This window comes from Rhinolophus ferrumequinum (genome assembly GCF_004115265.2).
Source record: "Rhinolophus ferrumequinum isolate MPI-CBG mRhiFer1 chromosome 5 unlocalized genomic scaffold, mRhiFer1_v1.p scaffold_110_arrow_ctg1, whole genome shotgun sequence".
In the NCBI taxonomy this organism is placed as follows: Eukaryota; Metazoa; Chordata; class Mammalia; order Chiroptera; family Rhinolophidae; genus Rhinolophus; species Rhinolophus ferrumequinum.
In genome coordinates, this window is record NW_022680355.1 from 3,708,483 (window position 1) to 3,723,839 (window position 15,357).

At 38.0% G+C, this 15,357-nt stretch overlaps 1 protein-coding gene across 1 annotated transcript in view; it reads left to right on the top strand.

Moving 5' to 3' along the window:
* TMEM236 (transmembrane protein 236) overlaps nt 1–14,897 on the top strand; it is a 30,085-nt gene extending 15,188 nt beyond the window's left edge. The window contains exon 4 of the mRNA XM_033100709.1: nt 14,080–14,897. Coding sequence (XP_032956600.1) covers nt 14,080–14,663 — 584 coding nt within the window. The 3' untranslated portion in view covers nt 14,664–14,897. The remainder of the gene's footprint in view (nt 1–14,079) is intronic.
* Nucleotides 14,898–15,357: the final 460 nt, after the last annotated feature.

Genomic DNA, 15,357 nt, shown 5'->3' on the forward strand with positions numbered 1-15,357 from the left:
TTTAATTCACAGTATTTGTAGGCTGCAATTATTGCATGGCTAAGATTTTGTATTTGAAATGGGTAGGTTTTTTTTAATCACTTCCTGATGGGCTGGGCAGGGTAAATTGAGTGACTCATCTGAGAATGCTTTGGAGTAATAGGCATGACTACTACAGCCGGGAAGGAAAAGACCAGATAATCATTTTATGGGTTATGAGCCACCATTCTTCTCATCACTCTTGCTTCTCAAATTGGCAGCAAAACTGAGTTGGAGGCTATCAGGAAATCTGACACTCTTGACCTTTATATTTTGCACTTTGTCTTGGGTAGGAGGTGATGAACTATTATGTTTAACCTGAGACAAGTGACAAGGTAGATAAGATGGCAGTCAGCGGCCATGGATTGAGGAAAAGGTACCCCCAAGTTACATCTGTCCTTCAGAGTCAAGTACATTTGTTTTAAACTGAGGAAATTTGGGAGTCGCCAAACTCTTTGCTACTTCTCTAGACTCCTTAACCACATAAACCTATTTTGAGATCGAACTGTTTTTAATTATTCTGTTTTCTCCATGTGAATGGGAACTTTTCTGTTCAAGTTTTTAGTGAAAGTTCTCTTTTTAAAAAATGCCCATGTATATTTTTGAGAATATTTTATTGGCATTTTATATTTTAAATGATGAGTTGGATTTTTAAAGGGCAATTTTCCCTGTATTCAGAAGGAATGATGATATTGAGCATCAAAATAAGAAAACTCCAGAGAAGAAGTGAGTCTTGGGGAGAAGACTCGAGGACAACTTGTACAACTGCCTCTTGTTCATTGAAGAGCCTCCCTCTAGAGCTCTTCTCTGTCCATACTTAGGAGGGTTCATGTTTTTAATTCTCCACAATTTAATAAAATCACCCTTTAATGAACCAGCATTCCCTCAAAATGCCTTTGTAAACATTAATTATATGTACCTTTAATTCCTTTTTGTTTTTTGATTTTTTTTGTACACTTAACTTTTTACCCAAACTTTGAACTTGAATAGTCTCGAATACTTATTTTAACATGCATACTAGTGAAATAAATTGTGCGAATTTTGAATCCACGGGGAATTCTCATTTATCCTCTGGAACTTAAATCAATACATAAGTTCATAAACATGTAAGTTATAATATATAAATTTGAACATAAGCAAGTATGCTATAAATATGGTTTCACTGCTTGTAGGATTTCAGAATCAAAGAGGTAGGGAAGGGTGGGTGACAAATAACGCTCAGAATAATATGGCTCCCTTTAGACAATGTTGGGAAAGGGAATATATTCTGTTTTGTGCTCTCTCCAGATAGTTTGAAATGTATTTACGTCTGTTGTCTTGAAGCAGTTTTGACGATATACTAGATGGATGAAACTAAGATAATCTACGATGCTTGGATTTCTGGATGCTCTTGTACTATCCTAACCATCTCAATTCCAAGCTACCAACGTTCGCTCCTTGTGTAGCTTTTCCTTTTCTAATTTTTAAAATAGAAGTTATTCTATATGTGAAATATGCTTATGCTTAGAGCAATCTTCACTGATCCAAGGAATCCCTTCTGCTAACTTCCAATTACCAGTTGAAATACCTCAGTATCATGTGATTACTATGTCATAATGTCCAAGTGCATCATTGCTCAGAGCCTGGGCCTCACATGGGAATGTTTCCTGCTGCATAGACCACTGAGGCATGGCAGAATCACACATGTACCTACAGTAGTACTTAATACAGTAGATCCTCGAATAATGTCGTGTCATTCACCATAAAATTGGTTTCCTTACACATCGTTTCACTTACAGTCACGGAATAATGACATTGAGTAAGGACTTCATTGTAATGTCCAGACCCAGGCAAGTGAACAAATGACAAGAATCCAATATATAGACCAAATGTCCCCAGGTCTTACTAGTAAGTGTACAAAGGAGCATACCTGAACATTTCCATCTGAATTTTGCTAGTTCACTCTCAACCTGCCAGTGACTAGACCTCCATTTCTCTTCCTCTGCCATCTTGTTCCTGCTTCCATTTTCAAACCAGACCGGAAGTGTCTCCTGTGGTCTCATCTGTTGTCCACACTGTTGGCTACCCCATTTCTCCTGCTTTCTTCTCGGTCATCATTCTCGTGCACAAAAAATTTGGTGTGCTATTTTCCTACCACTCCTGCTCTACTCTCTGCTCCAAACACTCTCAGTACTGCTGCAACTCACCTCTGGCATGTTTGCTCGATGTTCTGCTGGTGCTTTGCACTGACTTCCTTTTGTCTGCCACTTGGAATAATGGCTTCCTTCCACTGAGTTCTACTTTTCTAGAGAGGCCCCAAACAGCGTAATGGAATAGCTATTTTAATGAGGAAACATAAGCCTTTTATCCCCAGAATGTTTATGTACCAATAGATGGGCTGGGCTCTAATGATTCCAAATAATAGCCATTCTACTCAGCTGGAAACCACCATTTCCCTCCTATTACTGGATCTTGTGGCTTCTTTTGAGGTAGCTTTATTCCACGGGATCTCATAGTTTTTCCTTATTTACATCATCCAAACCCCAAAGCATGGTCACTGTTAGATTTCCTTTCCTGCCCCAACCTAGATTCCTTAACCCACATATAAACCAGTGAATATAAACATACATAAAGAAGTCCACAGTTAGGGTGCAAATTTTTAGTCCTACCTGCAGGACTCATTTGAATAGCATGAGTTCTGCTCCGATACATTTTTATTACTGGTATAACAAAGTATAATAGTTAAAGTACTTTGGGGCCACAGAGAAAGGAAAACTTCATCTTATCTAAGGTGTTAGGTGAACATGAAATAAATAGGCATGTTTGGGTAGTAAGAATAACTTCAGTTGGATTTCACACCCTGAGTCCACAAACCTATTGCTGGAATGGAAGTTGTTTTCTTAACACCAACTACTGTTTGTTTTCAAATTGTCAATTTGGAAGTCTACAAAGCTACTGCAGGAGCTAATCTAAAAATTTCTGCATGTCCCAATTCCTACTGATACCAGATCCACACATTTTTTGTTTGTTTAGGAGTTAGTATGTTATGAAAGATTTCGTTTGAAAAAGTGGTTCTTCTGCTAATGTCTGAAAACCATTCATCTAGGCCCTCATTTAGAGTCATAACTGTATCTATTTCTAAGGCAGGACTGTCATTCAGGTGGTGGCCAATTCTCAACCTCTCCAGCCCTGACTCCTTGGGAATAATGACCCTGCACCATCTAGAGACAAAGTGTACCCTCACCCAATGTCTTGTGACTGCTGCTGCTGTGGGATTCAATGCAATACAGTACAATACAATGCAGTGTAGTGCAGTGCAACGCAACGCAACGCAACGCAACGCAACGCAACGCAACACAACACAACACAACACAACACAATGCAATACCACACCCCATCCCACTCTGCCCCACCTCCTTCATACCACACCTCACCACGCCACACAATACAGTTTCTCAGGTTTGTGGCCCAACACATACAAAAAGAAAAAAAAAAAAAAAACAACCAGGTAACTTTTTAAACATTCCATTTTGAATTGTTTTATTTCTCATGTTTTCTGTTTTTCCAAAATAATACATGTTCATTTAAAAAGGCTGTCAAATAGACATCAGTCAAAAAGAAAGAACTGGAAATCAACCATACTCCTATACTCTAGAGATTTATAACTGATGATTTTGATGGACATCTTTCATTTAAGAAAACCTATTTTATAACTTCCTTTTTTCTTAACTATATCTTGTGGGTATCGTTCTTATTCTTCCATCTTTTTCTGCTGTGTCATTCTTATTGGTTGCATAATATTACATTATATTAACGAACTATGATTTATTAGCTAATAATACAGTTGGCATATGGATGGTGCAGGTGGTCTGTTCAGGGGAGCCTGTGCTGTGTATGAGAGTCAGAAGCTACTCTGCGAGGTGACTAGCCAAGCAGAGGCTGGGGACAGAGAGAGTTATGTTAGCAGTTATGCCGCTGGACGACAGCCGAGTGATATCAGGATGATGACCACAGAGTGTCCTCAGAAGACCCTGAGCATCTGCACATGCCCGGACTCCTTGGAGACAATGCTTGCCAGAAGAAAGGGACTATTATGGACTGGCTGCACATGCAGACATATACAGAGAGGGTCGTGGGGGGTTGTACAAAGAGGGTGGCAAGATAGTTTGGCTACATTAGGGATAGCTGCACAGTCAGAGATGACTAGAAGTGAGATCAACAGGCTATTTGAGTAGAAAACATCAGAGCTCTGCAGAGGAGGTGGTTTCCACTATCACATCAGTAAGAGGTGCCAGATATGATGTTGGCAGTGTAAGGTTTTCAAATAAATCTGCTAGCAATGGCCCTAGTCCAGTTCCTTCTGTGTAGTCTCTTTAATATCCAGTGACTTGGACCAAATACTGCCAGACCTGAATAGCATAGATGATTATTTCTTTAGGGTAAATGCCTAGATGTACAATTTCTGGCTCAAACTATATGCAAAGTTTTCATGTTTTTTTGATATGTGTCGATCAATCAGTGGCTCCCTCTAAAGAATGCCCTAATTTATCCTCTAAACAGCAGTGTAAGAAAACACCTGTTTCTCCTCAACCTTGTAACATTAGACAATTTATTCCTTTTCATTTTTGCCAATTTCCTAGGCAAAAATAGTGTCTTATTGTTTTAATAATTTGCTTAAAGAAGTGGCTGTATTGAACATTTTCTCATAGGTTTATTGGCTATTTGTAGTTTTTAAAAATCATATAGATATGTCCTTGATCTGTTTTTCTGTTGACATGTCCATTCTTTTCTTTTAACTACCGATTCATGAGTTCTGTAAATAGTAAGGATGTTAAGCTTTGTCGGTCATGAATGTGTCGTATATTTCTGAGTTATTTGCCCTTTTAATTTCACTACAGTGATTTTATATAGGAGATTTAAAAATTTTGATATAACACAATCTATCAATATTTTCTTTATGCACTCTGTCTTTGGTGTTATACTTAAAAAGTCTTTTTTTTTTTACTTCAAGACAATATATTTACCAATTGTTTTCTCAAAAACATTTTATATTTAAATGTTTAGTGAAGAAATTGGATTTTCTGTAGGGTACAAACTTGTTAATTTACAGGTAACTAGTAAATATGATAATCAGTATATTTGTTTACTTGCTCTGGCAAAGCTTTTAGACCCCCTCCCTCTACTCTATTTTTGTCAGTTTCTCCTGATATTTCCAACATATGAAAAGCACTTAATAGAGTGCTTTAAAAATATCAGTGCCAGTCATTACCACACCAGATAATTGAATCAGAATCTCTGGCGATGGGACTTGTACATGTAGATTTTTAAAAAGAAAACCTCACTGAGTCCTTATTTACATCCCCAGTGAAGAGCAGTGGTTCTCATTTTGGCTGTACAGTTAGAATCACCGAAGGGGCTTTAAAATTTTTGACTCCCAGACTGCACCCCCAGATAATTAAATCATAACTTGGGGTGGATGGATGGGATCCAGGCACTAGTAATTTTTAAAGTCGCCCAGGTGATTCGCACTTGTAAAATGTGATTGAAGTGGATGGGTAGAAAGAAAGCAAGGGCAATTTACACCTGAAAATGCCCCGTGTCTTTGTGAATTAGGAAGCCACATTATCTGCTGAGACCAATGGTGGTGAAGGAAAGGGAGAGACTGTAACAGAATGGGCAAGGTTTGGAGTCCTCGCTGTGGGGAGTAGAAACAGTGGGTCAAGGCCATGGAGAAGCTTAGGGTAGAGCCCAGGATGGAAATGAGGAATCTGTCCTGGGTCCCATCAAGATTATGTGATTTTTCTTCAGTGATACTCAGAAATCTGGGTATTGACTGTAGCACTGATCCAGGCTGAGAGTGTTGGGAGCAAGAATTGGCAGAAAAGGATCTGTTATTTCTTCTTCTTCTTGACTTACCACACAAAATTCTGAAAATGAATGGGAATGACGATTGTTATTGAATGTCTAAGCTATTTCCAGTGCATCACGGGCCACATGTTAACATATATGCAGAGGGCTCTTACCCAGACGTACCCACTAGAACCACCAGAGGGGTCTTTTCAAAGTAGAGAGGCAGAACTCTACCCCCTGATCAGCTTATCAGGGAGCAACTGTACCTCAGCATACATGATTCTGTCTTTATGTTGGATGCCTAGATGGGCAATTTCTAGCCCAAAGTGTATGCAAGATTGCACGGAAGGGAGAAGGGAAAAGAAAAAAGGACGCTGGGGTGGCCGGTTAGCTCAGTTGGTTAGAGTGTGGTGCTGGTTGTCAATTCGATCCTGCATGGGCGTCTGTGAGCTGCACCCTCCTTAAAAAAAAAAAAAAAGAAGAAGAAAAAGGGACGCTGATTGTCTCTGAAGAAAATGAATGGCATTTTGAGTTCCCCTTTATTTCTTTTTAAGAAAAAGCTTATTATACAATATGAGCCCAGTGTGTGAGCTGGGTCTCCATGATGTGTTTTGCAATGTGTTTAGAGAGCATGTATGAGGAACACTGTGTGCGGAGCCCACCCGAGGAGGGGGGAGTATTTCCTTTCCTAACCTCCCTTTGCTGTTTAGAAGAGGGAAGTGTCAGGAAACGATGTCAGTTTAGGATTTTTTTTCTCCTTCTCAAGAAATAAGCAGTCATTTACCAGCGTGGGGTGAGAGAAGGCTAGGATTTCTGATTTACACCTTGTAATGAAGCAGAACTGTCAGGATTAGGTCCGTGTGGAGTGGGCCAGAAACTATATTGCAGTGACCCCAGAAGACAGAGGACATCCAGAGTTATGGAATCATGAAGGAGGGCTCCCTTTGATTAGGGCAGCTTTACATGATTTTAACAATGTGGCGCTTAATTGTCAATTTTTTCCTACATGGGAAAAATTATGAACAATTTTAGTATATAAAGTGAGAGTCTTGAGAGTTGCAAGATATTTTCAAAATAAATATTTCAGAGACTGATAGGAGTAAGGGAACATTAAAAAAAATGCAACATGCATTACTTTATAATATCAAGCCTTGTTCTCCATATCAATATTAACCAACAAAAGTTTATGGCCCCAGTTTGAAATTAAGGGCATAGGTCATTGATTTTCTTTCTTTTTTTTTTTAATTAAAATTTATTGGGGTGACAATGGTTCATAAAATTACATAGGTTTCAAGTGTACAATTCTGTATCACATCATCTACATATATCACATTGTGTGCTCACCACCCAGAGTCAGTGCTCCTTCCATCACCATATATTTGATCCCCTTTACCCTTTTCTACCACACCCCTCCCCCCTTACCCTCTGGTAACCACTGAACTATTGTCTGTGTCTGTGAGTTTTTGTTTCTTTATTTGTTTGTCTTGTTCCTTTGTTGCTTTAAGTTTTACATGGTTTTCAGTATCTAAATTTTCTTGTCTAGGACAGAAGAGAGAGAAATTGGTAGGTGAGCTGATGGTCTGTCCAATGTACAGACATTGTTGGTCTATTTTTTGTTTGTTAGTTTTAAGTGGTGTGTATGTTAACAGTGGCGTCCTATGTAGAGGAACACCACTCTGCTACCACATGCTACATGTTAGAACCCCAAACCCCTCTATTTCTGGGTGTGATGGGGTTTTCAAAGGTTTCTCCTAAGACTCACAAATGCCTTCTTCTGGAAATCACACATGGGCACTTTTGTCCCCTGACTGGTGACTCCTGATGCTGCCAGTGTCTGGGAAGCCTTTGACATGCCTTGAATCACGGCTGCTGCTATTGGTGCCATGTCCTGTCGATGTTGCCCAAGCCCTGCTGGGCTATGCCAGTGCCACTCCACACTGGCGTGCTCTGCTGGGCCCAAAGCCATGTGACGTCTTTTCTTACCGGGGAACTACGCAGGTCCCCAGGCTGCCCTGCCAGGAACTCCTCATGTCTTCTGGGGCTTGTTAGCCCAGTCAGTCCTGTGGTCTTGCTTAAAGGGCCCTAGGACCCGGGACAAAGGACTATCTGAGTGGTAGTGTCTGTCAGGACTCCAGAGCCCTGCTTCCTGTTGACTTGGGGGGTGGGGGTGTGTGGAAATGGGGGTGGGGTGTAGTTATTTGGCCTGGTTTTTGTGCTTTAGCTTACTTGCCTCCTTGCAGATATCCCCCCGGGATGCCCATTGCTCACTCATGCCACGAGACTCTAGAACAGGCATTCCTCCCTTCTTTCATTCAGCAAATCTTCATGGAGAGTCTGTTCCATGCCAGCACTCAGCTCGGTGCTGGAGGTACCATGACAACAGGCAGAGCCTCCCTTTCATGGAGCTCACGGTCCAGTGGGCAGAATAGCATGTCAATAAACGACACTAACAAATATGTGTAATTAAAGCTGAGGGAAGTGCTCTAAAGGTAGCTTATCGGCTCACTCCTGCATGTGTCTGTTTTTTTGTCACCCAGCTGGAGTTCATGCTGGGATTCCTAGCTCTCGTCTGTATCCAAGCACTAACTAGCAGAGACACTTCAAACCATTTCAAAATCTAGAATTATTTATATTTGGAAATAAGACAACTATACGCTTTTCAACATTTTCCCTTACAATTTATGTTCTATTTAAATATATTCACTATTATGTATATTATTTATATATATAATCTATTATATCAATACGTATTGTATTGCATATTATCTATTATTATATTAATCATACATAATAATGTTGAGTATGTATAATTATATTGATACATAATTAATATAATCATTAGTTATTATGTTATATATTTTTATATTTCCAGATATAAATATATAAAATAAATTTTCTGTTTGTATGTTGTAAATTAAATCACATTCTCTAAGCACCTCTCCACGAGGGAGTTAGGCCAGACTATTCTAAATAAAAAGCTGAAGATTAGAAAATGTACATTAGAAAGTTTTCTCAGACAGTCTTCAAAAATGGAATATTTTTAAATCAATAATATTATCAGTTTTTAGCCATTTGTTCAGTGTTCAATGAGTCTACAATGTCACATTGCCTAAACTCCAGAAAGAATACATTTATTTATTTTCAGATTTATGCAATGCCAGGCAGGGAACTGAAACTGAATCTTAGGGCTTTTGAATTTACCAGATAACAATATAAGGCCTTTCTTAAAGTTGCCACAACTATGTTCCAGTTGGAAATGTACCCCCTGGGCTCTTCCAGAGCTGATGATGGGCTAAATATTTGTCTTGAATTCCTTAGTAGTATTATTTATCCTGACTTGGTGAAAACATGCATGCAGTTTGGAGCACAGGCAGCAGTGTGCTGCTCAGTGTTTCAACAAGTGTCTCTCTGGAGGAGAAAAAGCCCTCCTTTGTAGAACTTGCCACTTTTTCTGACGTGAGTTCTCTTACCATGACCAGTGTCAAGCTACCAAGGTGACATCATTAAACACATGGGACTGCAAAGAGTTGCACATGGCAGGCTCTTGTTGGCTGGTGCAAGCTGTCTCTGCCCACACAGGGCATATCTGCATGGAAGCAGTTTTTTTTGTGATGTGAACAGGCAAATGCGCGAATTAAACTCATGACTTTTGTAAGGTTCTGTAGTGTGACACTATTTCTCAAACTTTTTGACCTCCCCAGATGTATGGGATACTGGGTAACAGAGTAACTATAACCCAAGTTTAACAAACGAATCTCCCTTACTAGAGACTGCATTCTGGTATTTTCTATTCTATTCGAATTCATTTAAAACAGTAAATTGTTGGGGCAGCCGGATGGCTCAGTTGGTTAGAGCGTGAGCTCTTAACAACAAGGTTGCCAGTTCAATTCCCGCATGGGATGGTGGGCTGCGCCCCCGCAACTAAAGATTGAAGATGGCAACTGGACTTGGAGCTCAGCTGTGCCCTCCACAATTAGATTGAACGATAACAACTTAGAGCTGATGGGCCCTGGAAAAACACACTGTTCCCTAATATTCCCCAATAAAAAAAAAAAAAAAACAAAACCCAAAAGCCCAGTAAATTATTTAGTGATTTATACTTTTTATGTATATTACATAATAGTGTATTATGTATATAACATAATATTACATAATAGTGTCGGGCACTATTTTAAATGCTTTACAAATATTGACTGCATCCTTCATCATAACCATCCTGTGAAGTAAGAGCAGTACTCTGCATTTATTACTTGGCGGTGACATTACTTGCCTTCCAGATCTCAGATATGCTCGTCAAAGGAAGCAAACTTTACATAGTACAGTGATTTTAATCAATGGATAGTGTCAGAATAGCAACGTTTATAATTTGCCCTGGTGTATATTTTAAGATATTACATTTTCCTCTTATTCTCTAAGAATAATATGACTAAAAGTGTTTTGTGTGCTTAACATATTTTTTGAAAAAAATTTAATAAGGCTTAATTTTCTTTCCCAGATTTTTTTTTCTAGAATGTTCCAAGTCAGCATTTCAATTTCTCTGGAACATTTTTCTCTCTGGGAAAATGGATTTTGGGGGCAGTTCATTAAGACTAGCCAGACTTTTTCTGAATATTATAATTTGGTCTTCTAGTTGCTGTGAATTGAGTAACAATTTCATTTCTCATCGGTCTCAAGAGCCTCTTTGCTGATGTCTCCATGACCTCTCTGTTTCCTGTGCCTTCCATTCTCCTCATCTTCAGCAGCTTTTCAGGGAACTCAGAATAAAGTCCAAAACCTTTACCATGGCCCATAAGGTTCTACAGAAGCTGACCGTGCCACAGTATGGTCTAGAGGTTAAGGGTTTGAAGTTCATGTTCTGGTCTCTGCTAGCTGTGTGACGACGACCTAATTCATTCTTACTTATTCTTCATGTCGCTGCTTAATTGTCTCTTTTCAGATGAGCCTTCCAGACCCCCTGTCTAATTCAGACCCCCTGTGATAATCTCTCATCACAGAATTTACCTTCCTTTTAAAGCCCTGCCACGTTTGTTCTTCTATATTTATCAGGGTGATCCCAGGAGAGAGTGGTGAAGGCGGAGACCGTTCCCACATTATTTGCTATATCATTCTCAATGCCCAGCCAAAGCTTGGTCTAACACTCTAAAATTTGTCTGCTCATAGCAGTTGGGAGCCTAAATACTACATTTTTAGTATCTTCTTCATTCCTGTCTTGTTTTCAGGTGCCTTTCCTTGTGATTCTTCATTTTCTGTCTTTTTATTTAAATAACTTTTATTGCTTTTCCTTTTTGAAAGAGGAATACATGCTCACTCTAGAAAATTCCTCACTGATGATTTGTCATGTTGTACTTACGCTTTCCCTGTAAGCTATCTAAAACTTATGGGGAACAAGTTAGAGATAAAAATACATTAATATACAAAATAATAAAGTAAAATAGTTATGTATTACCTACTTAAACACTTATCAAAATTACATTTCCTTAATTATTTAGCTTGCACAGTGAAGACAAAAAATTGTTTTGGCAACTGGCTTCAGATGTGGGGAACTACACAGTGCAGCTGCTATTTTTACTTTTTATAGGGCAACGTGAACTGCTAAGGAAGTGACAAGGTTTCTTTCTTCATGCTTATATCTTTTATGGGTTTTGTGCAAATAAACATTTGTTTTACCCAAATAGAACACTAACAGCTAACAACAATAACAAAAAGAATTCCACAGCTGTAAGTGGAAATTTTTAAAATAATTTAGAGGGAAGCTAATCATGGATCCAAAGGGAATAGTATTAAGTACATGAAAGGTTACATTGCTTGGGGATAAATTTGCTGATCCAGTCTAATGACCAAACGATTTTTTTCTTTTTTCTAAAAATTAGGTTTATTGGGGTGACATGGGTTAATAAGATTGTATAAGTTCCAGGTGTACAATTCTGCATTACATCATCTAGAAATCCCATTGTGTGTTCACCATCCAGAATCAGTTCTCTTTCTATCACCATGTATTTGACCCCCTTTGCTCTTTTCAACTTCCCCCCCACCCCTTCCCCTCTGGTAACCACAATACTGTTTTCTGTGTCTATAAGGTTTTTTTTCTTTCTTTCTTTGTTTTAACTATTTCTTGACTTCTTCAACTTTATCTTGCCCTCTGTGAGACCTGCAGAGCTTTCCAGTTGATAGTTCTAGTGCTTCTCACTTGGAAAAAGGACAGCAGAGTCCCTGGACCCCCAAACCTAAACTAGTCTCTATTGAACTGTGCAGAGGTTATGAAGCTCCCAGCTCTGTTTTCACCAAATACACATGGACTGGTGCCTTGCATTTCATTAAAAATGAACTCTAGCGAAGAATGCATTGTACATCCCACAGCTCTTATCTATAGATATTAAGATTCTTACTGACTGTTTAAAACTGTTAATGTGTCACTTCTTAGATTGCCACTTCCTGGCATTGCAACAGTGCTGATTGGGCAGTTATCTTCAGCAGCCTAAATTATGCGCTGTGTTCTTCATGGTGAAAAAGGAATTTGGATTTTCATTCTAACAGCGTTATCTACTAAGAGAGGTGAAGGGGAGTTCTCTAGGACACAACATACTCTAAAAAACATATTTTTATGTTGATTTTTTTTTTGTAAAATGGGAGCTATAATTGATGCCAGTGCGCATCTGAGACGATTTTATGCATATTAAAAATAATAGTAATTAGTATGTAATTTTCTCTCTTACTTGAGTATCATGTATTAAAATGATACTCATTCATGGCACTCTGATATTAAAGGTTGATAAAGAAGTTTCTAAGGGCCATGGGTCCTACCATTTGCTTATGAATGATTCATATCGAAGTAAGTAATATTTCATCAAGATTTTAGAGTATGTTTTTAGTTTATTAATATACTCCACTCACACTTAAATGTTTAAAGTATACATTTAATTGTATAAAGATAAAACTGAGATTTGTCCTTTAAACATCTATTTATAGTAATCAAACATTTTATTAGTCATTAATCGTAATAACTTATTTATTTTAAAATGCTGTTACTTTAGCTCAATATAGTTCAACACATTTTTATTGCTTTTTGTGTCTTTAAGTTTTCCAGTTGTTCAACCTAATGACTCTCTTTAAATTTTGTCTTATCAGGTTATAAGACAGGTCAGCATGTTCACTAAGTAGACTTTGTCAAGGCCTGATAAATTCCTAACAATAAAAATGGTGCTTAAGTGGATAAATGTTTAAAAAATAATGTGCTATACCTTTTTCATGTATAAAAACCATACCATCAAAATTGTTAGTAAGTCTCGAGATTTGCGGATCTCCTCATAATTCCCCACCCTCAACACCCACGTGTACACACACACACATACACACACATACACATAATGTGAAGTTGACGAGCAAATGCTCTGTTCATTCAGATGACTGGTAGGTTGACCAAGCATAGCCTTGTGGCTACAAATACGTTACTTCAGTCTAACCAATTGCACTGACCAGTTCAACAACTTTGGGGAAAGAACAGCTTTAAAATATTGGATTCCGAGTGTCACCCATCACTGAGAAGTTAAATAGATTCCCCCTTAGCACCACACTCCCAGCTTGGAGATTTGGATTGTGGTGATTTCTGTGGGCCTCTGGTAAAAGTCACAAGATTGGATCATTGTACTTTCATTTGACCATTGGACTAGATTCATTTGATTTTATGATATTTGTATGTTTTAAAATCAGCACGTGACACATTGCTTCTAGATGAGTAATAGCAGCCATAAAGTTAAGGGATTGTATTGGGGTCAAACCACTCTGGGTGTGAATTCCAGCTCTGCTCAGTGCTGTGTATTTGAATTTGGGTGTCATTTTGCCTCTTGGGCACCAGTTTCCATATATATAAAATGGGATAGGAATCTCTATTTCTCAACTTTTTCTGAGGATTAAATGAAATAATGTGTGAAAGTGCTCAGCTCAATAACCAATAGTGGCTGTTACTATGAAATGGTAAAAATGATTTAGGATCGAAAATACGAAGACATGAAGAACCTTCTCTGCCTCTGTTTTTTGTTGTTGTTGTTTTTTTCAATTTGCTATGCATCGTTATCTTGCTGTTCCATGTGTAAAAGAGACCTTAAATAAGAAAACGCTTGCAATTTTATTTTTTAATTTTAAACTTAAATGAAATTTTAAAAATATAAAAATTAAAAATTTTTCAATTTAAGTAAAAATTTAAAAATTTAATTTAAATAAGTCAATTTATTGCAGGTAAAGAAGATAGGCACATCCATATCACCACTTTGCAACAAATAAAACCTGTGACAGATCAAGGGAGGGAAAATGAAGGAAACTCTGCTACTCCCCAGCCAGCCATCAGGACAGGGGCATCACGGCCACCAGTAGCCACTACACAGAGCCCTGCTCCGGAGCTGGCAGGACCCCAGGAACTCTCCTTCCAGTCGGGAATCCTGAGAATGATGTCCCAGCAGGACGTTCGTGCGGAGATCTTCCTGTGGAGCTTTCTGCTGTGGTCTGACACCATAGAAATGGTGCGTGTGGCTGGCCACCAAGCCGTGTACAGGTCAGGCTGGCTCTACCCAGTCTACATATTCAGTTTTATTTCTCTCGTCCGAATTATATTCACTCCCCAGAACCCTCTTCTGAATTCCCTGGGCATCCTGCTCCAGGATTTACCTTTTATTTTTGTTCGACTTAGTTTAATCATTGCCCTAGGAACTATCACACCCATATTGGGCCTTTGTAAAAATGTGCTGGTGACTCTGTCTTATGTTTACTTCAATTACTTAACCAGATACAGGATTTTCTCTACCTTTGAATTGTCTTCATTTTAAAAAGAAAATGTAATATTGTGAAACTTCTTTATTATGCATGTGTACACATTTGTAATCTTTTATTTTTTTGAGGCATAGGTTTTTGCACTATATAAAGAAATGAAGACTAAATTGTAGAGAATAAACTATTTTTAATAACTGTAGCATCAGTTTTTTTTTAATGTGTATAAATGGTGCTAAATTTAAGCAAAATTGTATTCTTGTAAATGGCTCCCCTGTATCTCTAGATAATAGTAGTGGTTAGTTTTAGATAGTTATGTGTACTGTACCATTCTTAAACCACTTTTCAATAAAGCCTATAAAAAAATGAGGACAAGTTTTCACCACCAAGTCCAAGAATGAGATTTTTATCATTTATATAAAATTAAATCATAGTATATTAAATTAAAAAGTATTATAAGAATTAAAGAATTTAAATTAATATTTAGGAAATACATCTGGATTTTTTTTTTTTGGATTATACTTTTAAAAAAATCTGAATTACAGTTTTAGCATCTCCTTCTAACATGGAATTCTGATCTTCATTCCACTGTGGTAAGTGACTTTTATGTGATTGATGGATTTCAGCATAAAAAGCCATTCAGTTTAACAGATATGTGTCCAGTTTAAGGCTTAGCTATGACTGAAGTAGTAACATAAAGATTGTCTAATATAATGAAGTCAAGGAACATCAGTAATCCCTAGATAAAATTTT